The sequence below is a fragment of the Cetorhinus maximus genome, chromosome 19 (assembly GCF_964194155.1).
Source record: "Cetorhinus maximus chromosome 19, sCetMax3.hap1.1, whole genome shotgun sequence".
Lineage (NCBI taxonomy): Eukaryota > Metazoa > Chordata > Chondrichthyes > Lamniformes > Cetorhinidae > Cetorhinus > Cetorhinus maximus.
Genome location: NC_135897.1, coordinates 47,149,701 through 47,169,331, shown reverse-complemented (window position 1 = coordinate 47,169,331; position 19,631 = coordinate 47,149,701). Strand labels below are relative to the sequence as shown.

Below are 19,631 nucleotides of genomic sequence, written 5' to 3'. Positions count from 1 at the left end.
TGCATGATACAATGACAATGAAATTGTTGATTAATAATAATAATCATATCAACCAGCACTGTATTTCAAAAATAATTTGTGTGACTGCTTGAACGGTTATGATGATGTGATTATTATTATTGGCTATCCCTCGATAGCAAGGAATATTATTGAAATGGAGAAAGACTGCAGAAAGGTGCCGTACAGAGGGATTTGGGGGTCCTTGTGCATGAATCACAAAAAGTTAGCATACAAGTTCAGCAGGTAATAGGGAAGGCAAATAGAATGTTGGCCTTTACTTCAAAGGGGATGGAGTATAAAAATAGGGAAGTTTTGCTAAACCTATACAAGGCACTAGACCATAAGACATAGGCGCAGAAATTAGGCCATTCGGCCCATCTCGGTCTTAAATACACTCAATGACCTGGCTAGTTGGACCACACCTAGAATACTGTGAACAGTTTTGGTCCCCTTATCTAAGGAAAGATATACTGGCATTGGAGGCAGTCCAGAGGAGGTTCTCTAGGTTTATCCCGGGTATGGAGGGATTTTCTTATGAGGAGAGGTTGAATAGGTTGGGTCTGTACTCATTGGAGTTTAGAAGAATGAGAGGTGACCTTATTGAAACATATAAGATTCTAAGGGGGCTTGACAGGGTAGGTGCTGAGAGGTTGTTTCCCCTTGTGGGGGAGTCTAGGACCAGAGGGCATAATCTCAGAATAAGGGGTCACCCATTTAAGACAGGGATGAGGAGGAATTTCTTCTCTCAGACGGTAGTGAATCTGTGGAATACTTTACTGCAGAGGGCTGTAGAGATTGGGTCATTAAGTATATTCAAGGCTGAGATAGACAGATTAAATGGCAGAGTGGACTTGATGGGCTGAATGGCCTACTTCTGCTCCTACGTCTTATGATCTTATGGATTTTCTTCTATGAGTCCAAAGATGGCTGATGAGGCCAATTTGGGATCTGCAAACTTTATGGCACATAGGGCATTTATCATCATATGGGATGTCTGGTCGTGTATTATCAGTTTGGGTCATGGCGTGTTCTTTTCGCCAGTCTCGTTGTTCGTGTTCAATTTGTCATTGTTGGGTTGCAAAATGCTGGGATCCTTCCCACACACTCTGCTACCATTTGGGTTGATCCAGGGAGATGGTCTCCCAGGAGTTGATGTCAATGTTTCATTTCTTCGTGTTGGCTTTCAGCACATCCTTGAAGTGCTTCTTCTGTCCTCTGCTGCGTCTGCCTTGACTGAGCTGGGACAAGACTACCTGCTTTGGAGCCTGATACCTGACATCTGAACTATATGACCAACCCAATAAAGCTGCTGGTGGATAATCATAGCCTCAATGCTTGTGGTGCCTGCTTGTGAGAGGGCACTGATTTTGGTGCATCTGTCCTCCCACTTAATAGGTAAGATCTTCCACAGCCAGCACTGATGATATGGCTCCTGTGCTTTCAGGTGCCTTCTGTACATTGACAATATTCAGCCCCGTAAGGTAGGGTAGGGATCACAACGGCATGGTAGACCATGAGCTTTGTTTTAGCTTTGATATTGCGATCTTCAAACACTCACTTCCTCAGGAAGGTTGCACCCGCACATTTAAGGTGATGCTGAATTTCTTTGTCAATATCAGCCTTCTGTGAGAGGTAACTTCCAAGGTACTCCACATTTTCCAGGCACTCATCATGAATCCTAATCAGTGGGTCTGCAGTGTGTGCACTTGGAGCTTGCTGATGGAGGACTTTGGTCTTCTGAATGTTAAGTGTTAGTCCTGTCTTCTCGTATGCCTCAGTAAGTACGTCATCTATTCTCTGGAGATCCGTTTCTGACATAGCACTTACAGCACAGACACAATGGGCCAAGTGGCCTCCTTCTGTGCTGTAAAATTTCTATGTTTCTACTGCAGCATCATTAGTGTATTGGAGCTCAATGACTGAGGTCAGGGTGATCTTGGTTTTTGATTGGAGACATTAGAGATTAAATATTTTACTCCCATCAATTCGATAAACAAGTTGCATTCTAGCAGGGAGCTTGTTTCTAGTCAGATGGCACATGACAGCAAGAAGATTGAGAAAGAGTTGGGGTGAGGACACAACCTTGTTTGACTCCTGTCTTAACCTCAAAAGGGGCTGTAATGGATCCATTGTTAAAGGTCACCGCTCGCATATCATCACGAAGCAGGTGAAAGATGATATCGAATTTTGGAGGACATCCATACTTCAGCACAATCTTCTAGAATGCCTCACGGTTCACAGAGTCGAAGGCCTTTGTCAAGTCAAAGAACGCTATGTAGAGAGGTTGATGGTGTTCACGATATTTTCCTTGTAGTTGGCGAGCTATAAAAATCATGTTGGCCATGCCTCTTGATGGCCTAAACCCAAACTGAGATTCACGGAATAGCTCTTCAACAAGTTTTATAAGTCAGTTCTTGCAATGATCTTTCCTGCAATGGAAAGCAGGGAGATGCCTCTGATGTGATAAGACATTATTTATTATTATCTGCAAAATTTGGGTTGATATTGCACGTAGATTGCCTCACTGTATTTCAGAGAATATATTCAAAGGTCTATGAAGTTGAATCAAAGAAACAATGAAAAGTTGGTTCACATCAAAAGATACATGACCTCTTGTTTCAGGTAAGTGCTTTAACTATCGTTTATATAATAGACCGAACGTCCTGCAATTTATCTTAAAAACTCTTCCTTTTTAATATGCAAACTGCAGTTTTTGATATTTTCACAAGATAATTTAAATCATCTACTGGATACTTTGATAGGAGTATATAAATTATTTTAATAGCTAGAGACCAGCCATTTGATCTAGGCAACCTATTGTACCTTATTGCATACTGGTGTACAAATCCAAGCTTCATCAAAAGCCATGGGCAGAATTTTCCCAGGCCAGTGGAGGCAGGTTCCAGAGTCTACAGAGTGTGAAAGTCCCAGAAACTGACATTGGGTAGAAATCCCAATGTCATTGTACCCTGTTCAAGTTTTCTCTGGGGTGGGATTAAAGGTGAGCAGAGAACCCCCTTGAATTTCACAAACAAGTGATTAAGAAGTGGCTGAGGTAGTTAAGAAGGCAATTAACACTTGCTTTTACCAAGTGCTGGATTTCTAAGTCAGGTGACTCACTTCCCAACCTGTCTTCAATTTGCTAGGGTCTCCGAGATGGAGGCACATTGAGAGAGCTTCTTCAGTGAAACTGACAGGCTGGGAAGGCTTTGATCAGCGCACCTGAAGAACTACAGCCATGGTCAGATCCAGAGGCTGCTCTTCAAAGTACTTTCTTCTCTCAGAGAGAGCTTTCACTGCTTGACAGATGATTGCCAACATCTTTGAAGGCATTTCTCCTGCCTGACACTTCACTCACCTTCAGCTGCACTTCCTTGCTGCCAGCCTTTCAGCATGGCATGAGAGCAGCTGATGTTTCTTGCCATGTTCTGTGCTCTTTTCTCTTGCAAGGAGAGAAAGCAAGAGAGATGTGAGTGCTCACAACAGCTTGTGTGGAAAAGAAGGAAGGATATCACCTGTGAAGGGTGACTGAGGCATGCGTGTGAGAGGGCAGTAGGTTGAGGGTGAATTTGGGTGTTGGATGTTCAGATGTGGACGTGAGGAGGAGAGGAATGAGTGGAGCTGCAAAGTGTGTTGTTCTTCAGAATGTTGTGTAGGAGAATGCTGGGGAAGTCAAAATATGGTGCATGGCACCTGGAAGTGTTAAACCACACCTGCCATGACCTTCTGAGGTTCTAGATCCTCTTGATACATTGCCCAGAATGGAGGTGCCACACTTGGGCTGCTGACTTCCATCCATGCCTGCTTGGTTAGAGATGTTGTCCTCTTCCCTCTGACCTTGGGCGAGCTCACCTCACCATAGCTCCTCAGATTCCACAGGAGGACATCCAGGTAAGAGTGAGACACCCTAGGGGGCAGCCTTCCCAGGTCTCCTCTGGTTGCTATAGCCTCAAAAATCTAAGTGTTGAAGTGTTGTTCAATACCTCTATTGAGATTGATGCAATTACCAGCTCCATTATTCCCTCAGTAAATTCTGTGTCTGAAAAATTGCAATCTCTGCCTTTGTCCCAACATCTACTAACCAACTGGTCAATAGTTTCTTTGGGCTATCATTTCAAATTAATGGATTCTGAATTTGACCTTAACTCTTAACTGATCCGCCAGCATTGAGTTTAGACAGCTCCTTCATTACTGCTTCTGACAGTCCAGAAGTGTTGATGTGATGAAGGCCATCATTGCCAATCACTAACTTTATCTTTACTGCCTGCTTGTCAGGCTCTGTGTCTAGTAGACACAAATACATATGCTGTCTAAACAATCTGATTTTGTTGTGCATATCTGGAGCCTTCCAATTCATAACTGGATAATTTGTTGTCATGGTGTCAAAATTTCTTGCAATGTGAGAATTCTCTTTTCCAAAATTTTCCTTTTAAATAAACTTTCCTCAATGGAAAAAAAATAAGAGTGCAGGTCTACTGCAGCTGTAGGACTGGGCCCCTGCCATGGCCCGAGTTCTGTCGTTGTGGTGCAGGGTCCTCCAACGAAGCTTTTTTCGGCGGGAAAAACCCACGATGCTCAACGGTTCTGCAGTCCTGCTGCCCCAATTTAGATCAACTTTTCCCGCCCACTTCCGCCAGAACACTGCCTTTCTGGTCAGTTACCATTTCAAGACACCTCCCCCTTCACATACTCACTCTGTCAGAGTACCGATTCTCAAGGACAATTTTTGGATTGATCCTAAATTTTGCTGCTGCTGCTTCTTCCAACCATTTATCAGCGTTATCCAATACTTTTGGCTCCTCCTGTTTCCCAATGTCACCACTTTGTGATCGCTACCACTAAATGCGAATCACTGCCACAATGTGCACCACTGCCACTATGTTGTGTTATTGGATTTTAACGCAAATGTACCAAACACTATGATAATGATTGGCAATCTAAATGAAGAGCTCTTTATCGGAGAACAACAGAATTCCAGGAGGGCTCTTCATCTGTTACCTGCTGATCAATACTTTTCCAACTACTATATTCTATGTTGCATCACTTCCTGTGATAATATATACCAAACATTTACATATTCAGCAGTATGTTAATCCATATGTTAAATGACTTGCAGAGGAAAGCAATATCACAACAGCAGCTACATAATTTTTCTGCTGCATTGGGAAGAATTAGATGATTCAGGGTTGATTTTACTTTAATCCAAACTATGGAAATATTTCATAAGTGTACAATTAAATTTAGTAAAGCTTAATTTCAATTTGCATATATTATCAAATTTTTAACTCTCTGCAACCATAACTACTTGGCCAGCCTGATCTCAAAAGTAGATTTTTTTTGTACCAGTTTAATCTCAACATGCCAGAGCTAACCATCTAATGAATTTACTGTTTCTGTATCCTCAAACCAGTTGTGACATCTCAAGTCTACTTTGTTTATGTGGACAAGTTTCCATTAACAATTTTGAGTAAAGTATTTGGCTTTACGTTTTCGAAGTGGATCCTCTGAATTTTGAATGGTAGTCAATGGCCAGAATTTCAAGGCCTGACCATTAACTGAAATCATAGGATAGAATAATTGAGTGAAATTACAACATTGGGAAGCTGTCCAACATATAAATCATGTGTTTGGCATCACAAAATACCCAAAGCATTCATGCAATGAAAGCTTTTCTGATTCTATGGGTGGAATTTTCCCAGCCCTGTGGCGATAGGCTTGGAGGCAGGGGGCGTAAAATGATAGAGGAAAGCATTGGAGCGCATTGTCAAATTCTTTCCGCTGCTGGCCAATTTTCCCAGAGTGGTCCAACAGCAGGATCGAGACCATACCTGGTGGTGGCAGGCAGCCAACTGAGCCTGTTAAGCAGCCAATTGACCACAATTTTGTACAGCTTTACCATTTTCCATGGGGCACAGGATTCCATGGAACGTCAGTGGCCCATCTGCCCAAAGGAAGCAAGAGCTCAGCATGAGTGAGTGTGCTAGCAGCCAATGGGTTTTACTGCATTTAAAAGCAGACAGGCTCAAATCAGAGGATCAAAGGTTGGGACCTTTAGAGGGATTGCAGAGTGTAAGGCCAGTACAGAGGGCTGTTAGTAGAAGGGTGTCTCTCAGGTAGTGAGGATGTAATGGAATGCAAACAGGGCAGACAAAGACAGTGCATAAGGGCAATAAGGCAGGTTAATGTTTGAAGAAGGTGTTACCAATTCAAAGCTTCATGGAAATGTTGGAGGACCCATGTTTCCAAAGTCTGTGTCTGTCCAGGCAGGTGGTAGCGGAGTTGTGTGGAATGCTGGAGGAGGAGTTGATGCCAATGGAATGTGCTGGGCACCCATTGCTTGTGGAGGTGAAGGTGACTGTGGCACTCAACTTATACATCTCAGAATTGATTGCCTGGAGACATATGCGGGATCTCTCAGTCAGCGATGTATATCAGTTAGGGCAATACAACAGGTATCGCACCAATCAGACCAGTTAGGCCACGAGGGTGATTGGACTTGGAACTATTACTGGATTCACCCGGGTCCAGGGAGGTATAGAGTGCACATATGCAGCCTCACAGAGCAGCCAGGTGTTTGTGTGTTTATTAACGGGAAGGTGATTCACTCACTGAATATTCAAATAGTATGTGACTACCACAAAAGGATCCTGTAGGTGTGTGCAAGGGAAGCTGCCATAACTTGTTCATCCTGGTGCAGTCCCAGGAGCCTAAACTTTTCACTGCACCCAAATGCCTTCATGGATGGATGCTGGATAACAAGGGGTATCCACTAAAGACATGGGTGCCTACACTTGTGTGGAACCCAAGACAGAGGCAGAGGACATCTACAACCACTGCCATGTGACTACAAGGACAACCATCAAACAGGCAATTGGGCTGCTGAAAATGCAGTTCCGATGCTTAAACAGTTCCAGGAAGCCCTGCAATATACCCCACGAAGGGTCTCCTGCTGGTCTGCTGTGCTGTGCACAGCCTGGCTTGAAGGAGTAGCACTGGAGACAGATGACCGCATTAAATGCTCTGCCTCCTCCTCTGAGGATGAAGGAAATGAGCATCAAGATTCAGCAGCCAATGGCGATATACCTGCAGTACCAATAGCCACAACCATTGATATGTGTCTTTAAGGAAGACATGCAACACCCTCATCCCCCCAGGATTCTCTTGCGGTTCCCAGTAAAACTAGTGGACATGTGATAAGTATCTCCCTGTGGTAACCACAGTGGCCTGTCATGAAATGCCTTAAGCATGATACCGACTGCATCATGAGACTACTCCAGTCCTACACTCACCAGTGGTCTACCTTCAGTGTCCATCATTTCATGCCCTCTATCTCAATGCTTCAATGTATGAACATGGCCCAGTGGAATAGAAATAAACAGATGTCTAAGGATGCTTTTCACTAAACTTTAGAGTGCTCAAAACAATAACGCCATCATTCAGCAACTACATATCACCCAACCTGATCTTTTTTAAAACATATTTCTATAGAATTGACAGATCCATGGGAAACCCACAGTGCTTTGAACATCTTGTAGCCTCTGCTCTACTGGAAGGCAACATAACACTTCTGAACATTGCGGATTGAGCATTTCAAAATGAATCCTAAATATGCTTGTGTTTTTGTATCTTTTAACATGTGGCTAAAATAGCAATTAAAGTCAAATGGTGTGTTACTATTCAGAGAATAAATAACATGTTATATTGATCTGCTACAGCACTTCCAGGTAGGGATCAATTTGTACTTTGATATAAGAGAATCTAAATTAATCATATGAAAGTTACAGAAACTGTGCAACAAATAAGCAAGATTTTATTCATTAGCATTAATAATAAACTAGTAAATAAATCTTGGATGTTTTTACACTCATTATTCAAGGGCTGCCATGTGGAAGTGCCTGCACTCCTCTTCCTGCTTTTCACTGCCTGAGGCTTGCAGCTTGTCAGGTGGGCTTCATAGGAACAAATCCACATTCTTCAAGTCTCTGGTACAATATGTTACAACATCAAAGTTCTGCACTGCCATATCACCTTAGAGCAATTTTTTTCAAATAAAGATTCTGTATGATTGCCAGCACAATAATATTAGAATTCTAATTTTTCCCTGGACACAAAGTAATGGTGTCTTATTGTGGCTTAGATCCAACTTACTAATTGTTAATAGTACAACACATTGATATCACATCCATGTCTTTAAAAGGTTAAGCTGAAGAACTGTGCCAAGTTGGATTGGGAAACAACAAGCAAAAGATACATTTCATGCACTGTGAAATGCTAATGAGCAAGCATATTTTTCCAGTTATTTCCCCTGTGATCCAGAGACATAGTTAGCTGATGATGAAAGTTATGCAATTAATAAAATCACTGTTCCTGATAAACAGATATCCTGTAAGAATCAATTCTCTAACTTCGTTGGCAAATAGAACAATCATGCAAAACTGAAACATTGGCCAGAGTTTTACACCCACCTCTCCCCCGGAGACAGGTTGACAGGTGCGGGTACCCCGGAGACAGGTTGACAGGTGCGGGTACATAAAATTGGATGCCATGGCAGTGGCATTGTGCCTGTTATCCACCCAGCCCCATGGGTATTTTACCCACAGTAGGGGAGGCATCGGGCGGCTCGCTCACCCGTGAGCCAAGTGAAGCTCTTAAGTGGCCAATTAATGGCAATTTAAGGGCCTCCTCCATCTGCTGTTGGTATTTTAACCATGGCAGGTGATGCCAATGCCAGGTGTCCTAGTGCCCTTGCTGTTAGCCTTCTGCTCAGCATCCTTTGTCCAATGGAGTCCCCCCATAATGTATTTCCCTCTATGCTTCTGTACCTCCCCTCACTCTGCTGACCCTGGTCTCTCACCCTCCACCCCTTTTGCCGGCCTGGCCCTGGCAAGACCCCAAACCTAGCTTTGCCTGGGCTCCATAGGCTCTTCTTCTTCGTAGACAGGTTGCAGTCCCTCCAGCAGCCACTGCTCCCCATAGCGCTGCTGGGACCAGAGCACTGCTGGCCATTTGATTGGGTGGCAGCTCTTGGAGGCAGGACTTCCTCCTTGATGAGGTTGCAAGTCCCACCTCAACCCAATTAATGGTCCTGCCATGTGACAATGGCTGCAGAACGATCTGGCCAAGCGGACTGAGTTCACCCCTGACCTTTGCACCAAAAAGATGGGGCTATCCTCCCTCCCCTGCATAAAATTCAGCCCAGTGGAATTTTGTAATTTTTCTAGTTCATAAGTCTCTATAACACACAAAAATGAAATAGACAAAAATGCTAGGATTAAAATCTGAAATAAATGAAAAAAATGCTGAAAATACACAACTGATGAGGGTCTAATAAAAACATCAACTTCAACAGATGCTGACGGACTTGTTGTTAATTTGCAGCATTTTCTGTTTTATTCTAGGCTTCAGGGCAGATTTTACTGTACATATAATTCCAAATATGTCTATGACTAATAATGTTGGGTTATAGAAATTTACTTTCAAATGCCTTTTAATAATGAGACTTTCACCTGTTAAATCGCATTGCTTTCCATTCCTCTCTTGACGCTTGGCCCAGGCTGTGCCGACGTACACGACTGGGGTTACTGCTCTCGTTCGTTATCTTTTTTTCAAATGCTCGTCTTTTCATCTGGAGCGTCTGAACTCCTGAATTTTCATTGATCATAGTTTCATCATTGTAGGAATCTGCAGCAGGTTCTTTCTCAGTTCCAGCTTCTGTTCTGTAAAAATACCAACGTTACTCTAAATGAGCAGTCAAGAAAATAACCTTTCCCCTTTCAATTTGCTGTGCAGGCAATTTTTTTATTGCTTCAATAAATAAAGCGTCAGAAAACTGGTTTATTTGATTGACTTTCAGTTCTAAAATTTGCTGTCAAGATTTAGAGGGGCTTGCGGTTTAGCAGAAGTGCTGCAAGTACTGATTAATGCACTGGTTATCTTCACAAGTTTATGCCAGTTTTAAGTGTTATTGCTCACACCGGTTTAAATAGTTCAGGTTAGGTTTTCAATCTGGGGTCAGGAACACGATGCCTGGACATTACTGGGTCCTGACATTGCGCTATATCAGCTCTAATTGGGCCAGGGGCAAGTTCAGCACCCAATTAATGGCACCAGGTGCTGCCTGGAGGTGGTAACTGGCTCTGGAGGGTGGTTCTCAAAGGCATATGGCAACCGATGCTGGGCTTGCAGTTGCCTGGTAGAATGGAACAGGCAGAAGAAGGGGGTCAGCAGTCTAACGGTCTAAACAAATGCCCAAACGCTCACTCAAGTGATGGCAACTGTGTGCCACTGCTTTGTTATGTTATTCTTCTCGATGTAAATGTACCAATCATACCCAAGGGTTGGTGAAAGAATAATGTGGGTTCTTTATTTGAAGATGGGCTATATACAGATAATGTTCATTGGGAGACTGTGAGGCACAAGTCTGACCTCGAACACTGCTGTTTACAGATTGCTTCAAGCCATGGGACTATGACATCATATCCTGTCGGTGTATAACAATTAACAGTAGTTTAAGATATGCTCCTTAAAGGTATATGCACATCAATTGCAACAGCCTCATTTTTTCTAAACTAAAGGTCTACCCTTAAGAATCAGACAAGTTATATGACAGCAAAGTGAAATAACACAGTGTCTGAATGTACTTTAGCATAGAGGAATGAATTTACAAGTCTCTGAAGTCTCTCAGGGTTAGGGCCAAGTGCTGGAAAATGGGATTAGAATAGATAAGTGCTTGATGGCCGGCACGGACATGATGGGCCAAAGGGCCTGCTTCTGTGCTGTATAACTCTATGCATCAGTGGTTTGCTTAGCTGTCCAGCTTCAGTTACAATGAAAACAGAATTACCTGGAAAAACTCAGCAGGTCTGGCAGCAACGGTGGAGAAGAAATCAGTTAACGTTTCGAGTCCTCATGACCCTTCGGCAGAACTGAGTATAGGTAGGAGAAAGGTGAAATATAAGCTGGTTTAAGGTGGGGGGGCGGGGGGGGGAGAGAGAAGTTGAGGGTGGGGTGATTGTGGGGATAAGCAAGCAGTGATAGGAGCAGATAATCAAAAGATGTCACAGACAAAAGGATCAAAGAGGTGTTGAAGGTGGTGATATTATCTAAGAAAAGTGCTAATTAAGAATGGAAGGCAGGATATTCAAGGTACAGCTCTAGTGGGGGTGGGGTGGAAAGACTAACAAAGTTTTAGTTTTAGATTTAAAAATAATGGAAATAGGTGGGAAGAGAAGAATCTATATAAATTATTGAAAAAATAGGGAGGGGGGAGAAACGGGGTGGGGATGGGGGGAGGGGGAGTTTAAGATCTAAAGTTGTTGAATTCAATATTCAGCCCGGAAGGCTGTAAAGTGCCTAGTCGGAAGATGAGGTGCTGTTCCTCCAGTTTGCGTTGGGCTTCACTGGAACAATGCAGCAAGCCAAGGACAGACATGTGGGCAAGAGAACAGGGTGGAGTGTTAAAATGGCAAGCGACAGGGAGGTTTGGGTCGTTCTTGCAGACAGACCGCAGGTGTTCTGCAAAGCGGTCGCCCAGTTTGCGTTTGGTCTCTCCAATGTAGAGGAGACCGCATTGGGAGCAACGAATGCAGTAGACTAAGTTAGGGGAAATGCAAGTGAAATGCTGCTTCACTTGAAAGGAGTGTTTGGGCCCTTGGACGGTGAGGAGAGAGGAAGTGAAGGGGCAGGTGTTGCATCTTCTGCGTGGGCATGGGGAGGTGCCATAGGTGGGGGTTGAGGAGTAGGGGGTGATGGAGGAGTGGACCAGGGTGTCCCGGAGGGAACGATCCCTACGGAATGCCGCCAGGGGGGTGAAGGGAAGATGTGTTTGGTGGTGGCATCATGCTGGGGTTGGCGGAAATGGCGGAGGATGATCCTTTGAATGCGGAGGCTGGTGGGATGCTAAGTGAGGACAAGGGGGACCCTATCATGTTTCTGGGAAGGAGGAGAAGGCGTGAGGGAGGATGCGCGGGATATGGGCCGGACACGGTTGAGGGCCCTGTCAACGACCGTGGGTGGAAAACCTCGGTTAAGGAAGAAGGAGGACATGTCAGAGGAGCTGTTTTTGAAGGTAGCGTCATCAGAACAGATGCGACGGAGGCGAAGGAACTGAGAGAATGGGATGGAGTCCTTACAGGAAGCGGAGTGTGAGGAGCTGTAGTCGAGGTAGCTGTGGGAGTCGGTAGGCTTGTAATGGATATTGGTGGACAGTCTATCATCAGAAATTGAGACAGAGAGGTCAAGGAAGGGAAGAGAAGTGTCAGAGATGGACCATGTGAAAATGATGGAGGGGTGGAGATTGGAAGCAAAATTAATAAATTTTTCCAGGTCCTGACGAGAGCATGAAGCAGCACCGAAGTAATCATCGATGTACCGGAGAAAGAGTTGTGGGAGGGGGCCGGAGTAGGACTGGAACAAGAAATGTTCCACATACCCCATAAAGAGACAGGCATAGCTGGGGCCCATGCGGGTATATATAGCCACACCTTTTATTTGGAGGAAGTGAGAGGAGTTAAAGGAGAAATTGTTCAGTGTGAGAACAAGTTCAGCCAGACGGAGGAGAGTAGTGGTGGATGGGGATTGTTCGTGCCTCTGTTCAAGGAAGAAGCTAAGGGTCCTCAGACCATCCTGGTGGGGGATGGAGGTGTAGAGGGATTGGACATCCATGGTGAAGAGGAAGCGGTTGGGGCCAGGGAACTGGAAATTGTTGATGTGACGTAAGGTGTCAGAGGAATCACGGATGTAGGTGGGAAGGGACTGGACAAGGGGAGAGAGAAGGGAGTCAAGATAACGAGAAATGAGTTCCGTGGGGCAGGAACAGGCTTACACGATCGGTCTGCCAGGACAGTTCTGTTTGTGGATTTTGGGTAGGAGGTAGAAGCGGGCCGTCTGAGGTTGGGCGACTATCAAGTTGAAAGCTATGGGGGGAAGATCTCCAGAGGAGATGAGGTCAGTGACAGTCCTGGAAACGATGGCTTGATGTTCTGTGGTGGGGTCATGGTCCAGGGAGAGGTAGGAGGAAGTGTCTGCGAGTTGATGCTCAGCCTCCGCGAGGTAGGCCCATCTGCCGCGCATCCGCCCTCACGCCTTCTCCTCCTTCCCAGAAACATGATAGAGTCCCCCTTGTCCTCACTTATCATCCCACCAGCCTCCGCATTCAAAGGATCATCCTCCGCTATTTCCGCCAACTCCAGCATGATGCCACCACCAAACACATCTTCCCTTCACCCCCCCTGGCGGCATTCCGTAGGGATCGTTCCCTCCGGGACACCCTGGTCCACTCCTCCATCACCCCCTACTCCTCAACCCCCACCTATGGCACCTCCCCATGCCCACGCAGAAGATGCAACACCTGCCCCTTCACTTCCTCTCTCCTCACCGTCCAAGGGCCCAAACACTCCTTTCAAGTGAAGCAGCATTTCACTTGCATTTCCCCTAACTTAGTCTACTGCATTCGTTGCTCCCAATGCGGTCTCCTCTACATTGGAGAGACCAAACGCAAACTGGGCGACCGCTTTGCAGAACACCTGCGGTCTGTCCGCAAGAAAGACCCAAACCTCCCTGTCGCTTGCCATTTTAACACTCCACCCTGTTCTCTTGCCCACATGTCTGTCCTTGGCTTGCTGCATTGTTCCAGTGAAGCCCAACGCAAACTGGAGGAACAGCACCTCATCTTCTGACTAGGCACTTTACAGCCTTCCGGGCTGAATATTGAATTCAACAACTTTAGATCTTAAACTCCCCCTCCCCCCATCCCCACCCCGTTTCTCCTCCCCTCCCTATTTTTTCAATAATTTATATAGATTCTTCTTTTCCCACCTATTTCCATTATTTTTAAATCTAAAACTAAAACTTTGTTAGTCTTTCCACCCCACCCCCACTAGAGCTGTACCTTGAGTATCCTGCCTTCCATTCTTAATTAGCACTTTTCTTAGATAATATCACCACCTTCAACACCTCTTTGATCCTTTTGTCTGTGACATCTTTTGATTATCTGCTCCTATCACTGCTTGCTTATCCCCACAATCACCCCACCCTCAACTTCTCTCTCCCCCCGCCCCCCCACATTAGACCAGCTTATATTTCACCTCTCTCCTAACTATACTCAGTTCTGCCGAAGGGTCATGAGGACTCGAAACGTTAACTGATTTCTTCTCCACCGATGCTGCCAGACCTGCTGAGCTTTTCCAGGTAATTCTGTTTTTGTTTTGGATTTCCAGCATCCGCAGTAGCTTTTAGCTTTTTGTTTTTATTTCAGTTACAATGATCCTTGTTGGAAGCTGCTGTATTTTTCAGAATGCTATTTGGAGCTTTGTTTGTGTTGTGTTTTAGACCGTGTCCTAGTTGTAATAGGACTGCTTGGTATTTCTAACTGTGGCATTGTTCTGATTTGGCATCTGTTGGGTTGCACTGTCATGCCATTTGGCTTTCATACTTGATACAGCCTTGGTTCTAGACATATGATGATGATTTCTTCTGGATTCCATATGCTATCAGTTAGGTGTTGGACTCAAACTTTCTGTCTGATGTTCAGGTTGGGTAACTTGTTACCCCCATGCCGGTTGTGTATCTCTTATCTTCCCCTTTTGTTTTTGAGTAATACACCTTGTACTCCTGGGAGAATCAACAAGTGATGACTGGGAAGGTCTGCCCGCACCTGTCTGCCAAATAGCAATTCTGCATTGGTTCCAGAGTATGTAGTTTGCAAATTCAGAATAGGTATACGTATTCGGTTCAAACATTGTCTTTTTTCCTGTTGGCTGATTATCTGCATTGCAGAGTCAGGGGATCTTCTCCCAGTGTAAGCACAGAGTGTCCAATGGAGCTCCATGTGGTCTGTGGTCCTCATCATTGTCTTGGTGACTCTATGAATGGTGACCAAGGACAGGTCCTTGCATGCTGGTAGGCCTGCAATCACTGGATTTGTGGTATCCACAACATATAATATCTGGCGTGACCAGGCTGAGTTTTTGGAATGACATTCGAGTGTAATGGATCGCTAGGGATGCAGTCGGAGTCATTGTATGTGGTTAGTTTGGCGTTGGTTGGTTAAATCATCATTTGCCACTTTTACGGGTACATTCATTTCAGCGTACGAAGTGAAAGAATGTTTTACACCAGCACTGATAACCATTTTTGCGTATAGGTTATGGTGACCCTTCATCTATGGGCATTAAACTCGGATGGTGCCAAGGGCTTCTGTTGGTACCACTGTGCCAATACATTCTTTGATGTTCACCTTTCTGAATGTTTGTTTACTGTGTCAATGGTCTAGTCATCCTCATCATCTGACTGTGTAGTTTGACTAGACATTTTGTGGGACTTGTCTTGATGTTTGGTACATGCTCTTGGTTGGTTGGATTGCTATACCCATGTGATCTCTGGTTGTGTCCTCTAGTGATGTTGAGCCACTTGTTTTGGCCTTTGTTTTCTGGACTGGCACTTCCAATGTCCTCTGGTGCCACATGACTTGGATACAGCATTAAAAGATGGGCATTTTCTGGGTGCACATATGGGGTGCACCACCTGCATTGTTTATTAGGCTTGCCTGTATTGGCTATGTGCAAACGGTGGACAAATTATGTGTAGCCTTTAGACTCTGTCTGCCCATTAATATGGCTTTGTACGTGTCCGCTTTGTAGTAGAGCTTCCATGATGCAACATTTGGGTTGTTCCAAGGTGTCTTTCTGGAACGCTTCCATTGGGATAGATGCTATCAAAAGCTCAGTTATTCTGTTGACTAGCTCTGCTGCCGTAACATCGCAATGACACCACTCATCTCTGCATCTACTCAGGAATTGATCAATGGTTCCTGTCGGTTGTTGCTTAAAAGACATGAATTTCAGGTGGTGTGTTCTGAAGTAGAGCTTCACTTGTAATTGATCTTCAAGTGTTGACCATATTTTATCTGGATTTTTTTCAAATGGTCGCCAGAAAGACCTAACATATGTAATTTGTAGAGGCCTTCGTTGCCTACAACAATTTTAATTACTTGTTTATTTGGTTCAGAAATATTGAAGTGCAGGAAACACAGCTTGACGCATTGTCTGGGTAATGCAAATTGAGATAGGAGATCCGTTGCCTTCCAATTGAGTGTTGGAAATTTTGGGGTCATATTTTAGCTTTTTGCAGCATTTTTAATGCTATCTGGAGTTGTTGACAGCTATCCAAGTTTCGTCCAGCTCTTTTAGAGTTAATTTTGCTGAGTTGCAGTACCAATGCCTTTGTTGATCGTAGATTACTGCTTAACTGCAATGGTGGTGCTGTTGAGCTCTCTCTGGTTTTTCCTGGTATGTTCTGCCCATAGAACAGTATTTTTGGCATGAAATGTAGCTGCCTGCTTCCAAAGGGTAAGCAAACCAGTGAAAAAAATTTTTTTATAACTTTCTTTTAGCTGTTAGGAGTTGTTCGTGGGTGGACTTTTTCTTTTCAGCCTAGCCTACAGAATTTAGCTTCAGCAGTGGACTCTTGCAGTGAGACCCTCCAGACTCTAATGTATAATTTCTGTTCCTGCTTAAACTTCGCAGTAGATAAACCTTTACTATTTAAGCTGTTCCAAGTGCAAACAATCTTGGCCCAATGTCTGCTGGCTGGAGCGAGGTGCGATCCCAGAACTGAGATTCAGTGTGTAGAATCCCTTCAAAACTGCAGAATCCTTACACACAGCGAGTCTTAATCCGAAAGATGGCACTTTTAACAGTGCAGCCCTCCCTCGGTACTGCATTGCAGTCTTAGCCTAGATTACGTGCTCTAGTCCCTGGCTTGGGATATGAACTTGCAGCCTTCTGACTCAGAGGCAAGAGTGCCACCACTGAGTCAAGGCTGACATCCATTACATTCTCCGGTGAAATAATTTTCTATGAATCTACAGAGAATTACATATGCATTTTGACAGGAAATATAAAACCACAACAAACGTGTGTGCTAATTTCTACAGCAGCTCTTATATGTGCTGATTGTAGATTTGCTGACTTGTGGGAAGTCATAGGTTACCCAACTGGTAAGTGACTAACTTATGTGTTCCTAATCATGGTAAAATTATCTGTTTTTTGTATGCTATAAGCTATTGTTTAATAGTGTAGCATTCTGCCAGTAAATTCCCAACTGAACACGAGGTAAGTTAGGTGTAAAGATTGAGAACGTTGAAAATGAAATTCACTTGTTTAAAACTGACAGCAGATGATTACGGAAAAACCGAAGATTCTCCACGATGAGCTGTCTGCTGTATCCTGCAGTGTATATATGGTATCTCATTGAATAGATACAACTTAAAAGTAACAGAAATGTTATAATACATAGGGAAATGTCTGCTTTTAGCTGTTTTGTTAGTGCTGGACAAGTCATAGAAACATTTGAACAGGTTTAGTTCATTCAGCTGCTTGGGGCTATTCTACTATTCAAATTAGATCATGGTTGATCAGTACCTCAAATCTATTTACCTGCTTTTGCTCCATATCCCTTACTATCCTTCCCAAACAAAAATATGTTTCACTTTTAAAGATTTTAATTAACTTAGCCTTGAAATCTTTTTGAAGGAGCTTCCCACTATCCTTTACATAAAGAAGTGTTTTATAACATCACCCCTGAATCATCGAGTTCCAGTTCTAAGGTTATGCCCCTTGTTCTGGACACCCCACCAGAGGAAATAGATCCTCTCTATCTACCCTATCAACTCCTTTAATCATCTTAAGGCCTCAATTAGATCACCTTTAACCTTCTATACGAAACAACAACTTATGGTTATATAGTGCCTTTAACATAACGAAACATCTCAATGCGCTTCACAGGAGCATTATTAAAAAAAAGGATGGCACTGAGTCACATAAGGAGATATTAGGACAGATGACTAAAAGATTGGTCAAAGAGGTAGGTGTTTAAGTGTCTAAAGGAGGAAAGTGAGATAGAGAGGCGGAGAGGTGTAGGCAGGGAATTCCAGAGTTCCAATGTATGTCAGTGAGCACAGGGGAGAGGAAAGAGACTTGGTGAGAGTTAGATACCCTCATATACAATGCAGTCTAGGCGTTAAGTGGTCGTAGGATATTCAACTGTGGTGGGCATTGAGTTAAGACATGGGCAGCAGAGTTTTGGATGATTACAAGTTTACGGAGGGTAGAATGTGGAAGATCAGCCAGGGATGCATTGGAACAGTCAGGTCTAGAGGTAACAAAGACATGAATAATGGTTTCAACATCAGGTTAGCTGAGACAGAGGCAAAATTAAGCGATGTTACAGAGGAGGAAATAAGCAGTCTTAGTGATGGCACAAATATGAGGTCAGAAGCTCATCATAGGATCAAATGTGACACCAAGGTTGTGAACAGGCTGGTTCAATGTCAGACTGTTGCCAGGAAGAGGGATTGAGTTGATGCCTAAGGAATGGAGTTTGGAGTGAGGACCAAAAACAACGGCTTCAGCCTTTCTAATATTTAATTGGAGGAAATTTCTGCTTATCCAGTACTGGGTGTCAGATAAGCAGTCTGATAACTTAACAGCAGTACAGCAGTCAAGAGAGGTGGTGGTGAGGTAGAGCTGGGTGTCGTCAACATACATGTGTGCCTCCCAGAACGAAAAAAATAGTAAAAACTAGGAAATAAGAGTCCTGGTCTGAGCTGGTCTTGTATTCCTTAAAATGGAACACTAGTAAAAACTGGGAAACAAGAGTACTGGTCCCAACTGTTTTTTCCTTCTGGGCTTCAGATGATGTGGCTGAAGGGCAGCACGTCGATGAGAAATAGAAGGTGGTCAAGGATAGATCGCTGGGGCACAATGGAGGTATTGCTGCAGAGGCAGAAAGAGAAGCCATTTCAAATAAGTCTCTGGCTATGATTTGATAGCTAAGAATGGAACCAGCAGGTGAGAGCAGTCTTACCCAGCTGAACAACAGTTGGAGGAGGATGGTGTGGACAATCATGTCAAAGGCTGCAGACAGATTGAGAAGGTAGAAGAGGGAAAGTTCACATTGCTCAGGGTCACATAGGACATAATTTGAGACTTTGTTGAAAGGTGTTTTGGTACTGCAGCAGGAGCAGGAACCTGATCGGAGAGATTCAAACATAGAGATGCAACTGGAGTTGGGAGGCGACAACACATTTAAGGGCTTCCGAGAGTCAAGGGAGATTGGAGATGGGATGTTAGTTTGCAAGGACAGTGGCCTCAAGGGTTGTTTTCTTTTTGAGGGAAAGGGTGATGACAGCAGATTTAAAGGAGAGAGGGACACACCTGAAGAGGGAGAACTGTTAACAATATTAGCTAACCTGGGGCATAGGAGGGGAAGTCGGGTAGCCAACAGTTTAGTGGGGATAGGGTCGAGGGAACAGGAAGCGGATCTCATGGACATAATGAGCTCAGAGAGGGCATATGGGGAGATAGGAGAGCAACTAGAGAAAGATGTGAGTCCAGGGCTAGGGCAGGGGGGCTAACATTAAAGGAAGTATGGCCAGGTGAGCTAGTGGAAGGCAGTGATGGGGCAGTGACAGCTGATCAAATTGTCACATTCTTAGTGACAAAAAATCCATGAGCCCCTCGCAATTGTTGTTGGAGTTGAAGGTGGAGGGGACATGGAAGTGTTGTTTAAAAAGATGGCTTGCAGTAAAGAAAAGAAGCTGGGGATGATCCTGGACTAGTGAACAGTTTTAC

The 19,631-nt window shown here is 44.2% G+C and overlaps 1 protein-coding gene across 3 annotated transcripts in view; it reads right to left on the bottom strand.

The window, feature by feature from the left end:
* Positions 1 to 19,631, bottom strand: part of veph1 (ventricular zone expressed PH domain-containing 1) — a 276,124-nt gene that overhangs the window by 80,213 nt on the left and 176,280 nt on the right. For 2 of the 3 annotated variants that reach the window (XM_078563800.1, XM_078563802.1), the window contains exon 8: positions 9,507 to 9,716. In XM_078563800.1, the coding sequence (XP_078419926.1) occupies positions 9,507 to 9,716 (210 nt within the window). Of the gene's footprint in view, positions 1 to 9,506; positions 9,717 to 19,631 lie in introns of those variants that run through there. The other variant, XM_078563803.1, reaches the window with a different exon arrangement.